We start from the raw sequence: 15096 nt of genomic DNA, 5'->3' as shown, positions 1-15096 counted from the left end.
CTCCCAGCACAGAGAAAGCTCTGTGTCCCATCACCGGAGAACGGCGGCAGCAGTTCAATTCGAACGTGTCTGTTGCCCCTGATCTGACCACGTCCTGGACAGAAGTCATCGTCGTTCTTAAGGCTTACACCACATGATGACCTGACCGCGAAGCGTGAACTTGAACTCACACGTGCCAACGAACCAATTAGCTTACCGCTAGGCTAACTAGCACCGTAGTGTTAAACGTCAAGCCAAACAAACAAAACAAATCCACTGCCACCAATGTAACCGAGCGTTCTTGTCGAGTTCGCCTAGACACTTAGGGCTCCAGAAAATAACAAACGATACCCGTCCGGGTTGCTTTCTAACACCTTCTTTATTATTGGATGCAACACGAAGACTGGCTGATGCACTCCAGTGCGCATGTACAAAGTCCAGCCTATTGCAAACCCCCAGGGGAGAAAAGACTCATCATACACACATATGCACCACTAGTGAACAGTCTCCTAGTGTCACCATATCCAAAATTAAATCTTTTACAATATGATGTACATGTGAACTCATGTAGCACGTGCGTTTGTTCACAGAATGAGCACCTCGTGTCAGTGTCTTTTCCAAGGGTTACCAATAAAGTTTTTCGCTTTGCCGCGTTCCTTTAAGAAAAACATTTCACCGACACCCAAATACGTACCAGACGTACGTGCCGCTATCCCTTTAAGAAATAAACGTCGTTGCGTCATGAGCGCGTTAACTGGCCGCCATAACGCTCTTCACACACAGGCGTGTTTCCCCGAGTGCGTTTGGGAGCGATTTACACTGGAGAAATCATGGTAGGTTTTTTTTTTTAAAAAAAAGTAAATAAAAAAATAAATATTTATTAAAAGAAGAATGCTGGTAATTTCAATTAAGCTTTTCCTGCTAACTTTGCCTACCTTCTTGAACCTGAAAAAAGAATCTAACGTGACCATTCATTTCTCTGCCGAATCTGAGTGTGCAGGAAGCACATGGAGAGGACTGAAGTAGTGTTAAAAATGCAGTGAAGCAGCGATTTTAACATTTTATAACCTCTGCTATTTAAGCGATTATGTTCTGTAAGGATGAAAGTTGGAACTTTTGTGTAGTAGTAGTATTTTAACAAAAAAAAGCAACGGAAGGGAAGGGAAGTTGACTGTAAAATAATCCAGTTTTGTTCAGTATTCCTCATACCCGGCTATTAATTTATAATACGTACCGTCGTACGTCAAGCTGTTTTCGAAAAAAATTAAAAGTTTCTAGAAAAAATTGTATTTTAGGCTGTGAGAAGCGCTCTGCCGGTTTTTTGTTCGCAAAGTAGCCCTCATTTTATAGGCCCCATTGACAGGCTTCTAGTGGTTTCTTTTGATAGAAGGGCGGGGCTTTTGCAGGGGGAGCAGTCTGTGTAGACCATTGGTTATTAGGCGAGAGGGGCGAAATCTCTGCGTATGTTAGTCGTACAGATTATTGGTTCCTGGACGAGAAGGGTGGGGTCTCTAATGAGCAATTCGTACAATGCAGACCGTTAATTCCTAGGGCTCCTTCCCGACATAAAACAATACAGTTCTATTCGTTCTATTCGTTCAGTAACATAAAACATCACTGTGGATCGAATATTCAGTATATAGTCATTTTTGCTATAAAACAGTAGTTTTTTTCGTTAGAAAAACTGGATTATATTAATGAGTGTAATAAAAATGTTTCAGGGGGTAGATCGGTTCACAAATTTTAAAATACAATGATCATCACCATCTGAAAATATGTAATTTTTTGTTAACTTGGTAAATGCAAACCTCTAAATCTTTATTTTTCCATTAAAATCCTTACTTTGTGTTGTCACTGAACATATTACACATAATGAACACCTAATTTTGTTTGAACCTTATTGTCCCCTGGTCAATAAAGCACTAATGCTGCATTTCTTTCTATATGACACTTAAGAGCAGATTAGATAAGTAATGCAAATATGAACTATTTAGAAGAACAAATAGCTTAATTATCAGTGGAGCTGAAATGTTTACATTTATTCATTTAGCTGACACTTTTCTTCAAAGCGACTGACAGTGGTAAGGTACCTACAGTTTTTACCCTATTTGTGCAGCTGGGTAATTTTACTGGAGCAATTTAGGGTAAGTACCTTGCTCAAGGGTACTACACCTACAGGTGGAATTAAGGCCTGTGACCTCCAAAGGCAGCAGCTCTAACCACTACACTACATGCTGCTCCACTGCCAGCTGTTCTGTCTGTTTTGCAGGCCTCCATTTCAATGGCTCCTGTGAACATCTTCAAACACGGGGCAGATGAGGAGAAGGCAGAGACAGCACGTCTTGTGAGTACCGACTCCTGAGCTGCCACCAGTGATGTTTCAACATTGGTGGTTGTTGTGCTTTATTTCCCATGTAAACTGGGTATTTTGCCTCTGTTCTCAGTCTTCCTTCATTGGTGCGATTGCCATCGGTGACCTGGTGAAAAGCACTCTGGGACCAAAGGGGATGGTATGTACAAGACACCATACAGTGATCAAGAGAAAAGACTTTGTAAAAGGCCACAAGTGCAGTCTTAATATGTCATCCAGACACTAATGATTCCAGTAAGAGTCTAATATTGCATAATAAATTCACTGTCTAGAATGACATAAGCCCGTCAGTAAAGTATAGAAGCAAAACTGTATAAATGTTTTTTTCTCCTTTTGGAAAGTATTAAGTTTTTTTAAAAAAAAAAATTTGGTATGTGGAGAGGCTATTCTGCGAAGCACAATCTTTTTAAGTTGTACTCTGTGGGAGTGTGTATTGGAATAGTGTGCTGATTGCAGAATGATTTGACAAACCCAGGGCCGTGGTAAATGAATACAATGGTAAACTGTTTATTGGATCAATGCAGTACATCTTTTTGGCCATCAGTGTGCTGTCACTGACTCTGCTGTATCTGCCTTGCAGGACAAAATCCTGCTGGGGGGTGGAAGAGACGGCTCTGTAACTGTGACCAATGATGGTGCCACCATTCTCAAAGCCGTTGGAGTGGACAATCCAGCAGCTAAAGTCCTGGTTGGTCAGTTCCAGCATTTGTGGTCTTCCCAGAAAGCAGAATCATGTCTGTTGTCCCTTTGTGCCTCTCATGTGTCACCATAGCACATTTTGGAATTATGCATCACTTCAGCATTACATGGCTGTTTTTGCATGTTGTGTTTTTCAGAGTTAATTAAAAGCTTGTCTGTCCTTTGCAGACATGTCCAAAGTCCAGGATGATGAAGTAGGCGATGGAACAACCTCTGTCACAGTACTTGCGGCTGAGCTGCTAAGGGTAAGGCGACCCGACACATCTACACTGTACAGGCTCTTGCTTCATAGAGCCCTCGCTCTGCACCATTCAGCGATGTCAATTATATGAGCACGACTTCCACTGTGGCACGCTGCACTGTGGACAGTAATTGCAGTCAGTTGTGGTTCACCTGCACAAGATTGAATTTTGTAAAGTAGTTTCTAATGAAATTCTGTTCATCCCAGAATTTACTCCAGATAATAGTAGTCCTGTTTGGGTGAGTGCTTGCTGAACATGCAGGGATGTATGATTGTTTGTCATCAGTCGGCAAAGGGGTCCATTGACCACCCCCTGAAAAGGCTATTAAGTGCTGCTTGAGTGACTCTTGGAATTGCTGATGTGTACATGTGTGTTCTTATGAATGGCGCTTTGCAGGAAGCAGAGATCCTCATTGCAAAAAAGATTCACCCACAGATCATCATCTCGGGCTGGAGGAAGGCCACACAGGCTGCCCGTGAGGCTCTCAAGGAGGCTGCCCTGGATCATGGGTGAGCAGCATGCTTGAAGACTCCGTACTTTTTCATTAAGCCATTATGGCCACATATCTCCAGGGTGTCAGTATGAGAGTTGGTGTAGCAACAGAATCTCTGAGGGTCAAACTTAATTGGATATGTCTTCTGTAGGGCTAAGGTTCAAGTGTATTGGTGGGTTTTTTTTTTTTTTTTCTTCTGTGTGTGCTTGTCACTAATTGTAATGACACCAGCTTAGGCAGCAGTAACTATTCACTGAAATGACTGTTTAGGCTTTGACAATTGAGTGTTCTGTACTGCAAAGCTGCGTACTCACAGATGTGGTGAACTGCGAACCAGTAAAGAGATCCTTATGCTGGTTATTCATTCACTCTCATTGTACTTCCGTATGCTGTGTGGTTTTATGGTTGTTTTTTTTTCCCCCATAAAACGCAGTAGCCACTTCTGCTTTGATGCTGCAGATATTATCATGTCAGTTCATTTTAAGCCTCACCATACTTTTTAAAAATCAGATTGAGGTGTTTGAGTGAAGGTTAGTAGAAGGTTGGTTTCTTCTACTCAGACTTAATGAAAGTGGTTGTCTTTGTTGCCTCCAGCCTACTTGAGTACATGTGTGCAGAATAAAATCAGGAGTAACACCTTCATCCCAACTATGTTGCATTCAGCCTGTTTTGTGTCAGTTTGAAGTCCCACATTGAGGCTGAATCTCCTTTCTCTCTTAGAAATGACCAGGAGAAGTTCCAGGAGGACCTGCTGAACATTTCCCGCACCACTCTGTCCTCCAAGCTCCTGACTCACCACAAGGACCACTTTGCCAAACTGGCTGTAGAAGCAGTGCTGCGGCTGAAGGGCTCCGGCAACCTGGAGGCCATCCATGTCATCAAAAAACTGGGGGGGAGCCTCACTGATTCCTACCTGGACGAGGGTGTGTGTGTGTGTGTGTGTGTGTGTGTGTGTGTGTGTGTGTGGCATCTGTTGCCGTTTCCCTTCTGAAGCGTGTTCACTCTGCCAGCGCTCCGAGCCACAGCAGCCACTAGATGATCCTTAATCGGTGTAGCAGTTGTGTACGATGGAAGCTTGTGTGACCCTCACTTGGTATCAGCTAAAAATACTGTTAAAAGTACTGTGCAGACAGGTAGATGTGGAAGTGCTATTCATACTGCAAAGAGAATTGTAGTGATGCACAGAAGAATGTCCTGCATTCGAGGCATTTTAGCTGGCTGCTGCTCCTCAATTCCAAACAATATGAGCAGATGTTTTCGGTCACTTTGAAAGTTGTGCTGCAGTGGAGAAAGTGGTACATCTGTGCAGGTCCTGTTCACCTTGCTCTCGCTGACTCCCTGTCTGCACGTTAGGAAATATTTCTCTCTGAAAAGGCTTTTGGTACGTCCTGAGAGCAGTATGACCGCTGCTGTTCCTCCTTCAGCTCCTTCACATGCTGGCTGTGACCTTGCGGCTCTTTTCTTGTAGGCTTTCTGTTGGACAAGAAGATTGGTGTGAACCAGCCCAAAAGAATTGAGAACGCTAACATCCTTATTGCCAACACGGGCATGGACACGGATAAGATCAAGGTGAGAATCCCAGCCATTATTCACCCCCCCACATTACACGGGCTAACATCCTCTGGATCTGTGACTGACGGTGTAAAATACAAAAAGGGCAACACCTTCAGCCTCCTTGACCTTATAACCATGTGTGAATTCAGTATGATAGAATTACATGTTAGATCAACATCTCTCCCTATCACTGCCCACTCAGTTTCGGGGGAATCGGGTGACCAGCAAGAACTGAGTGTGATTTAAGAACAAATGTACAGGTGTGACTTTAAGTGTAGTGAACTGGACTGGTTCTGTAGAGCTCTCAGTACTTCGTTTTGTTCATCTGCACAACTATCAATCTTCCACCAGCAAGCAGCTTTACCTACACATAATTCTGACTTGAAGGAAGTCTTCCTTTCTCCATTGAAAGTCCCTCTCTTAAATGAACAGTGTATTTTATTCACAAAAGTATTTCTTTGATATAACAAGGACCTAGTTAAGAACAACAAAGTGTGGAGACGCTGATGTTGGTGGACTTGGTGTGACTTGTGCTCACAGCACTAGAGTGAGTGAGGAGTGACCGCTCCCATAGTGCTGTTGCTAGTTTGCTGTACACTGCTTTGTGCTTGCTTGAATTCCCACATAATCCAGATTGTCACAAACCACTAACGAGTGCTCAGATATGGCAAAATCATTGTTTCTCTGTCTGTCCTCTACTTTATCAGATGAGATGAGGTACAGACAGCATACATTTCTACCCACAAATGACATCTCAGGAGGGTACTAGCTGAACATGGGTACAAGGAAAAAAAGGCACCAACATTGTACTGTCGTTCTGGAATCAGAAATGAACGATGTCTCTGTACCTACCCTTACGTGGAAGGTATGACTGGCAGGACTGATACCTCCATTTCCCCCTAACTGAGGTCCTCCTCCTCCCCACATACCCTCAGATCTTCGGCTCAAGGGTGCGAGTGGACTCCACAGCCAAGGTGGCGGAAATCGAATTAGCAGAAAAGGAGAAGATGAAGGAGAAGGTGGAGCGCATCCTCAAGCATGGCATCAACTGTTTCATAAACAGGTAAACCCTCATGTTACCTTTACTAGGGGTTTGTTATTTGACTTTACTGCGTTTACCATGTGGACGCTGGACTTGGTTTGTCACGTTCAGCTTTGGCTCTTCTTGATCCTGCTATAGTTGGCAAGATGCCGAAAGCAGAACTACACAGTAACTGGGTTACACTCAACTGGGACCCCAACCAGCTAGTCAGAAGTTAGGCCACCAGAACCCTGGTCGCCAACCGGTGTCCATGACTAATACTCAGAGCTGCAGGAGTTGGGCCTGAGAATGGTGTGTTCAGAAGTGGTGTTTTGATGGTTCATCCTGTTAGAATTCCCTGCTCTATGAACCGAGTAGCTAAAGTGAAACGCTGCCCAGGAGATGGGATGTCTCTCACTGGGGCTGTAGTGGGTTACTGTCCCTGCCATGAATCCTACAACACAGCGTTTAACAGTTGGCGTTGTTTTTGGACATTGGCATGATTTCTTTAAGACACGTGGTTTCCACCAAAACTTTAGAGTATCTTCTGCACCATTGTAAACTAAGGTAGAATGGCCTCATTGATAGTTAGAAGATGATCCCCCAGCAGCCATGTCATCATAAACTCCAGACCTGTATCTCACCTACAGTCTTATTCTGGATTCCTCCCAGCATCACTGTGGAGGGGCTTTTTACAAATTATCTTACATAGACCTGCATAATTTAAATAAAAATTCATAGACCTGCATAATTTAAATAAAAATTATGGCCAAAAATATACTTTAGTAGCTCCACAAACTTTAAGCAGCTCTTTCCAGGGCTCTTTGTGCTGGAAACCAAAAACACTGCTGCTTTCCTTCACATAATGCAGTAACGTAGTACAAATATGTGTTGTATATGAAGGTTTATTTGCTTTGTCTGTGACCTGTCAATGCACTCTGAGTCTCTTCAGGATAGAGCACTTATAAAGAACATATTTTATTACACTCTATGGTTGCTTATCGCCAGGATCTGCCCGTGTTTGCTGTGAGTCTTTTACCGTATTGCGGTCACGTAAAAGGAGGTTCCTATGGTTTGGTGTCAGGAGTCCCTTGGCATCTAACTGAAGGGTTCTGTCCACAGGCAGTTGATCTACAACTACCCTGAGCAGCTTTTCGCAGCTGCTGGAGTCATGGCCATCGAACATGCAGACTTTGCAGGAGTGGAACGCCTGGCTCTTGTCACCGGTATGTAACTCACTTAGCCGCCCTTTGTGTTTGGAGGTATCTGTGATTGGACCATGGCCTGTCGCTGTACTCTAGCTGCATAGTTGTCAATAACTGCTTACTGTGATTAGACATTGTTAGAACAGTCCTTTCTGCTTCCATCATGGTAGAAGCCACTGCTCTAAACTGCTTTTTGAAGGCCTGGTTCATGTGCTATTTGCTAAATGAATTTTAAAGACCATGTTGGCTCCGTTCTGGGAGGAAGTTCTGGAACCCTGTTCTAAGTTTAGTGCCTCTCTTGTACACTGAAACGTATCCTTTCAGGTGGAGAGATTGCGTCAACGTTCGACCACCCAGAACTGGTGAAATTGGGCCACTGCAAACTCATTGAGGAGGTGATGATTGGAGAGGACACCTTGATCCACTTCTCTGGTGTTGAGATGGGTAAATATGCTGCAATGTTAAGATATAATGGCATGGATTGTACATCACGAGCACAACAGGACCCAGTAGAATAGTAATGTTGCCATGGCAAAAAGTGAGTTGAACGTGATATTTAAAAACATAATGATGATTGAGTCCATCAGTCAGTCTGTTTGCTACCTGAAGGGCAGTTGACTTGTGGCTCAGCAGGTGACTAATAACAATGGTGCTCAGTTTGCAGTTGATGCTCTTGTCTGTCTCCCACAGGTGAGGCGTGCACAGTTGTGCTGCGTGGTGCGACCCAACAGATTCTGGATGAGGCCGAGCGCTCGCTGCATGACGCTCTCTGTGTGCTTGCACAGACTGTCAAGGAGACCCGCACAGTCTTCGGAGGAGGTCAGTTGCTCTTCCAAAATCTCCATTTCCTCCCCACCTGCTCCCCATGGAGTCCCTGCATTTGAGCATCTGTGCCCTCCTGCAGGTTGCTCTGAGATGCTGATGGCCAAGGCAGTGACTGACTTGGCCAGCCGGACTCCAGGCAAAGAGTCCGTAGCCATGGAGTCATTTGCCAAAGCACTGAGGATGGTAAGTGCCTCCTTGTCGTCCTACCCCAATAGAGCATCCCACAGTTGGATGTCCGTTGCTCCATTCCTCTCATTTTGTGAATGTTTACTAAACGCACCCTAACGGGTGCCCTGCTTGCAGTTGCCCACCATCATTGCTGACAATGCAGGCTATGACAGCGCAGACCTGATCTCTCAGCTGCGGGCTGCTCACATGGAGAACAAGACCACCTTTGGCCTGGGTGAGAGACCTTCTCGGGCCTTGATATGTTGGAGGAAAGAGGACTTCAGTGAGGGAGCCTCTCCTCCTTGTCCTCAAGTGGCCGTCAAGTTTGGTGACTGTGAATCCTTGATTACCCACCAACAGACATGAACCAGGGAACTATCGGTGACATGGAGGAACTGGGAATCACCGAAAGCTTCCAAGTGAAGAGACAAATGCTGTTGAGCGCTGCTGAGGCTGCCGAAATGATCTTGCGTGTGGATGACATCATCAAGGCTGCACCCAGGTATGCCCCTCTCAGCTTTTCTTCACTGAGGGGATCAAGTCAGAACTGATGGAATGTGGTTCTCCTCATACTTAAGTTGCTTGTCTGGTGTAATAGAAGAGGCAGGACAGAATATTACTGCCCAATATGTGCAAAAAATGACTTTAAATTATCACATGAAGAAGTTACCTTGGGTTGTCACAGGACTCAGTGTTTGTGTTTACATCCCTGAGGCTCTCAGGAGGTTTTCGACTGAGTATACTGAGCTGTCCTCTTTGTTCTCCTCCAGAAAACGGGTGCCAGACCACCACCCCTGTTAGTGACACTGGGAAGGAAGGGACAGAAAGGTGTTGCAGAGGAAGGAGACCAACTAGTGTATTTATGACCTCCAAAGGCTGCGAGGATGGCCACCTTTCTCTCATGTATGGCTCCATTAGTTGTTGTAGGGCACATTGTGTGTAATGCCATGTTCACTCAGAAAGTTGGCATAGTTGTTTGTTCATTAAATAAAACACTTCTTGTTAATGACACTCGTGTTTATGTTCAATCCACCATCTGTCTACATTTCACCTACTTGCTTTGATATGAAAACAAAGCAGATTCAATAATTCATGGTAATGAGATGCACTCTCTAGGTTTAATTTACTTTTGATCCCGTGACATTGGATTTTATACCAGTACCAGCAAACATTGTTTTCCTACAGAAGCCAACTTGAGTACATTCAGCTTTATCTTCTGAACATCAGTTTCAAAGATTGTGTGTGAAGAATTAAAGTTTTTGTGTAATCAATGAATTTTATGCACGCATGAAACAAGCAAGTTATTACAGGGAATGGCATACATTTTAGCATAATAAATTAATGAAACCAATGTGCTTATAGACAATCTAAAGCAGAGGATAATGAGAAACTGGAGAACTTGTGCATATGTCATGTCTTCCTTTTCTGTTCAGTCCTGTTTTCAGTAGATAGCCACTGGTCCATATCCTCTTGGTTTGAAATGCTGCACTGAAGTTCCTTCCAGACGTGTAGTTTGGGGTGTGTCTCTTTCTGAGGAACACAAATGGATCTGCTGAAGGTTGGATGTCTTTTCCTTGCAGGCTAGTGACGTGAAACAGTGACATTAAACAGTGCCACCTGTATGCTGCAATCCGCTACAGGATTAAGGAGCGAAGGAATAATGCATCTAACGCATTTCCGTTCCAGGGCCAAGCAATGTTTGAGCAACAACAGGCTTCATGGAGATTTGAGAAATTTCCAAAAGAATGTACTTTTTATATTAGGGAGCTCTGGGAATGACGTTGGTGCCCATTAGTCTTGTGCTGAAACCAAAGACCTAAATCTGTCGGCAGAATTATGCATAATTCAGTACGGGAGGTGTGCTGCTGCTGGTTGGTCGTCCATCACAAACGTTCAGCAGCACAGAGGATTCACGCTCTTAACCGGCTCCAGTAACATTTGGTGCCAGATATACCTTAACAGCTCACGTTAGTGCCAGAAATGTGTCCCCTACACATGCGACACCAGCCTCAGACATCTGATGGCGTCATTTTTTAAGAGGACGTGTCTCCCCCGTTCCCGCTGTGGATCTTCTGCTTTGAAATCCTTGCTCCTTCCATCTGATGAATCGTGATCTTAAGAAAACATCACTGATTTGTAAGGGGTCTCTGAGGTCCACATTAGGTTTAGGGTATATTTTGATTTCTGCAGGATAAGTCTTTTTCCTCTCCTTCCTCCTCTTCTTACAGTGAATGGTTGGCTCTGTTGGTATCTGCTTGTTTATCAGATCAGTTCAATAAAAGCCGTTTACCGTCGTTTCACTGCTCATAAAGCTGACTAACCTCTGATGCTGAGCCTGAGGGCGGGATCTCTGTTCGGTCTTCTGTGATCGTGGACTGTGCTCTCGCAAAGGGTTTCTCCCGTGTGAAATTCCTATTCGGCCTCGCTCTGCTCAGCAGGAACTTCTTGAGCTGCCACATCCTCCACTGCTCCTGCCTTGGCCCTCCTTTCTGCTGCTTCCTCCTCCTCTTCACTGTCGTCGGTGCAGTCTGCCCAGCGGCCCACTCGCCGCACCCCCTCTGCCACGGCAGGTGCGTTGATGCAGGGGTTGTGGTCATAGATGACCAGCTTGAGGCCTCTCAGATGCACCAGGCTGGGGAAGTGCCGGATGCGGTTGCGGTCCACGTCGATCACGTCTAGCAGGTGCATGTCGAGCAGCACCGGCGGAAACTCGGTCAGCAGGTTTCCCTCTAGCCAGATGCTGCGCAGTTCCCCCAGCTGGACCAGTTCCCGCGGCAAGCTGCGCAGCCGGTTGTACCCCAGGTGCAGGGTCCGGAGGTTTGGCAGCTCACAAAGCACCTGCGGGAACTCGCACAAGCAGTTGGCCTCCACCCACAAGGTGCGAAGCTCCTTCAACTGGCCCAGCTCACGAGGCAGCCGCCTCAGTCGGTTGCTCCCCAAGTAGAGCGTGTTGAGCTGGGGCAGCCGGCAAACAACCAGCGGTAGCTCTTCCAGGCTGTTGAAGTCCAGCGCCAACAGCTGCAGCTGTTGCAGCCCATGCAGCTCAGGGGGCAGAGTCTGCAGGCGGTTCTCACTCAGGTAGAGGCGAAGAAGCTCACCAAAGGCGCACACAGCCATGGGGAACCGCTGCAGCTGACGACTGCTCAGGTCCGCCACACGATCCAGAGGCATCTCCTTCAGGTCACCCACCAGGTAATGTTGACAGCGCTCCAAAGGGACGAAGGCCAGGACTCCACGCACACTATTCCCCATGCTGGGCGTGGTTACTTCCACCGCTCTGATCGCCACTCCTACAGAGTCTAAAAGCACACATGTGTAAAGAAGCAGTCCAGACTATTGTTCGGAGGTCCTCCTGCCTTGAAGGTCCTTGGTCTTGCAGATACTGTTCCTCTGTTTCTCTGGGGGAGAAGAGTTGGAAAGGCAGGCAAAATGCACCATCTCTGCCACATTCACCACACCATGATCTGGATGAGTCTCCTACAGGCAGGGGTTCTCCAAGATGAAGCCGTAACCAGGCTGTAGACTTCAGCCCTTGAAGAACAAAATCATCCACCTCATAGGTTCTTCGATGATCTGCGTTTGGCTCTGTCTCAGACACATGAGGATGGGGGACACCATACGGACCACTGTCCTCGTCCGCGTCTTTGAGAGATCTAAGCTCTCCTCGCTGCTTCACGGCTCCGGAGACAGAAATGATGAACTGCACCCCCTCTCTCCCTCCTGAGAAAGGAATTTGCTATGGGGAAGGCGGGGGGCCGGGATGGAGGGAGGGGGCTGTGGAATGCGATAACCGTAGATGTGCTGGGTGACGGAAGACCGCGGGGTTCGACGTGTTGCTGGTCTGGCTGTACCAGTACAAGAGCCCATATCGGTGTAGCTATCAAGGCTCCTCAAGAGGCCCTTGTCTGTAGGACGGTTGGCAGAATCTGTGATGGTGAGCAGATCACAGCAACGCTCGGGCACAAACTCAGTGGTGGAAGAAGGTGTCATGAGGTTCCTTCATGGGTTTCGGCCAACACTGAGTCACCCAAAACAAAAAGTTCAGCGCTCCAGTTTGCGACCTTTCCCAAAGAGGGGAAGGTCCTTGGAGGGGGAGGGTCTAGGATGACAAAGAGCGTGCCTGCAGACTGTCATTTCCACCCTGGGCGCTGGTGATGGGTAGGAGGTCAATGCCATCTCCCCTTTCAGTAGAAAGGCTGTTGGGAGTGTTGCTGGGTATCCACCAGGCTGTAGGGAGATAGCAGCTTGAGAACTGCTGATAAGGGACCTGGACTAAATGAGGGCAAAGTGAACTTGTACCTCAGATATTTAACTGTGTGTGTATGTTCCTTCAAGAAATCAATTATTCTGTAGCGTGAACAAGAGGAGAAATTCACCTTTAAACTGCTCTCTTAGTTCCTCATTGTCCCACTAGTTGTCTCACTTCTAGTTCCTTCCAGCCATGCGTCCATCTCTCATCCATTTATTTTCAATACGGGTTTATCCAGTTCAGTGTTGCCTAGTCGAGGAGTCACAGGACAGGAGACGAAGTACACCCTGGATGTTATGGTAGTCTATTCCAGTCAATCACACACACCTACAGTAATCAATTCACCTGAAACACATCTTTGGCGTGTGGGAGGAAATCCACATGAACACAGTGAGAACAGACTACCCTGAATTTGTATCCCAACACAACCTTCTTAAATTAGCTTAATCTCAGTTTATTTAACAAATTATTTGTGATGCCACCACAGACTTTCTTGCCCTAAGATGAATGCAGAAATGAGTCACATGAGAGAAACATTAAGGTTTGGTCTCTCCAAGACCAGACTAGAACTTTCAGTTCCTTGCAAGAAACTCCCTGTGGACTCTTCTGTTACGGGTAAAATGATAGTGATTAACAGCATTGGTCCCCTGATAATGATGGGTGTTTTCTGTGATTTGGGCCTGGAGAATAAAAGGCAATATTCAGCGAGTTTGACTGAGGGTGTGATTCACACGAAAACTCAGAAAACCAGGACTGATCCACCTGGAGAAGAAGGCAAGCTGAAATGTGTCATCACAAAGGACAGGAAATACAAAGCAAAACATTTCAATGTTTGAAACATTCAAGTAATTGCTTTTTGGCATATATTTTAAAAATATTAACATTTGAATTAAAAATAATTTACTTTCTATTTAATTAATTATGTCAAAGTCACTCAAATCCTTATGCTTGTCCATTTTTCCTGCTTCCAATACATGAAATTCAATAACTGACTGTTCACTTACTGCCTAATATATCCCACGCATTGACAGGTGCCATTGTAACAAGATAACAAAAGCTGGCTGTCTGGTGCAGTCATAACAACCTGGAACTGAACACGCTCAAAACAGTGGAGATGATTGTGGACTTTAGGAGAAACACCTCAGCATTACCCCCACTCGCCATCATGAACAGCACTGTGGCAACAGTGGAGTCATTCAGGTTCCTGGGCACTACCATCTCGCAGGACCTGAAGTGGGAGTTCCACATAGACTCCATTGTGAAGAAGGCCCAGCAGAGGTTGTACTTCCTTCGCCAGCTGAGGAAGTTCAACCTGCCACAGGAGCTACTGATGCAATTCTACTCTGCAGTCATCGAGTCTGTCCTCTGCACTTCTATAACTGTCTGGTTCGGCTCAGCTACGAAATCAGACATCAGAAGGTTACAGCAGATAGTTCGGACTGCTGGAAGAATCATCGGCACATCCATCCCCCCCAGCTCTCCAAAAACTGTACTCGTCCAGAGTCAGTAAAAGGGCTAGCAAAATCATTGTAGACCCCCCTCACACCCAGGCCACTTCCTCTTCGAACCTTTGCCATCTGGCCGGCGCTACAGAGCACTGAGCACCAGGACAGCCAGGCACAAGAAAAGTTTCTTTCCTCAGGCCATCTACCTCATGAACAGCTAAATCCCCCCTAGAGAGAGTAAACCAGTGCAATACATAACGCTGTTTATATTTATATCTATTTATCACATCATATGTCTTACTCACATTCCCTTGCATTTGTATAGAACATACCTGTACATACATATAATGTCTAGTGACTATTTTTTTTGTATATTGTGTACTTTATATTTTTTATCCTTTATTCACATATTCTATCTTCTCATCTGTGTCTTGTCACTGTCATTCTGTCTGTGCTGTGGAAGTTTCTGTCACCAAGACAAATTCCTTGTATGTGTGAACATACTTGGCAATAAAGCTCGTTCTGATAATCAGTGTTATTCACTTTGCCTGTCAGTGGTTTTAATGTTTTGGCTGATCAGTGTAAATGTCATGCTTTTAAATTTGCAGTTTTTTAAATTAGCCTGAATGAGCAAGCATGCCTTGTGATGGACTGGCGTCACATCCAGGGTGTGTCCCCTCCCCCTTCAGCCTTGCACCCTGTGTTTCCGGGATAGTCTCCGGCTCACCGCGACCCCACTTGGGGCAAGTGGTTTCAGACAGTGTGTGTGTGTGTGTGTGTGTGTGTGTGTGTGTGTGTGTGTGTGTGTGTGTGTGTGTGTGTGATAGCAAGGTACACGTATTTGA

General features: G+C 45.6%; 2 protein-coding genes across 2 annotated transcripts; one reads left to right on the top strand and one right to left on the bottom strand.

The window, feature by feature from the left end:
* Window positions 1-728: 728 nt before the first annotated feature.
* cct2 (chaperonin containing TCP1, subunit 2 (beta)) lies at window positions 729-9566 on the top strand. Its single transcript, XM_018755643.1, has 16 exons — window positions 729-812; window positions 2249-2323; window positions 2424-2489; window positions 2931-3042; window positions 3218-3294; window positions 3688-3800; window positions 4505-4707; window positions 5253-5353; window positions 6274-6401; window positions 7482-7585; window positions 7889-8008; window positions 8255-8383; window positions 8469-8572; window positions 8693-8792; window positions 8918-9059; window positions 9328-9566. Exons 1-16 carry the CDS (start codon window positions 810-812, stop codon window positions 9356-9358), a joined length of 1608 nt encoding a protein of 535 aa, XP_018611159.1. The 5' UTR covers window positions 729-809; the 3' UTR covers window positions 9359-9566.
* A 1403-nt stretch (window positions 9567-10969) lies between these two features.
* Window positions 10970-11809, bottom strand: lrrc10 (leucine rich repeat containing 10). The gene has a single exon (XM_018755689.1). It carries the CDS (start codon window positions 11807-11809, stop codon window positions 10970-10972), a length of 840 nt encoding a protein of 279 aa, XP_018611205.1.
* Window positions 11810-15096: the final 3287 nt, after the last annotated feature.

The sequence above is a fragment of the Scleropages formosus genome, chromosome 24, assembly GCF_900964775.1.
Source record: "Scleropages formosus chromosome 24, fSclFor1.1, whole genome shotgun sequence".
In the NCBI taxonomy this organism is placed as follows: Eukaryota; Metazoa; Chordata; class Actinopteri; order Osteoglossiformes; family Osteoglossidae; genus Scleropages; species Scleropages formosus.
Note: the sequence above shows the minus strand (reverse complement) of the source record. Positions and strands in the feature narration are given on the sequence as shown.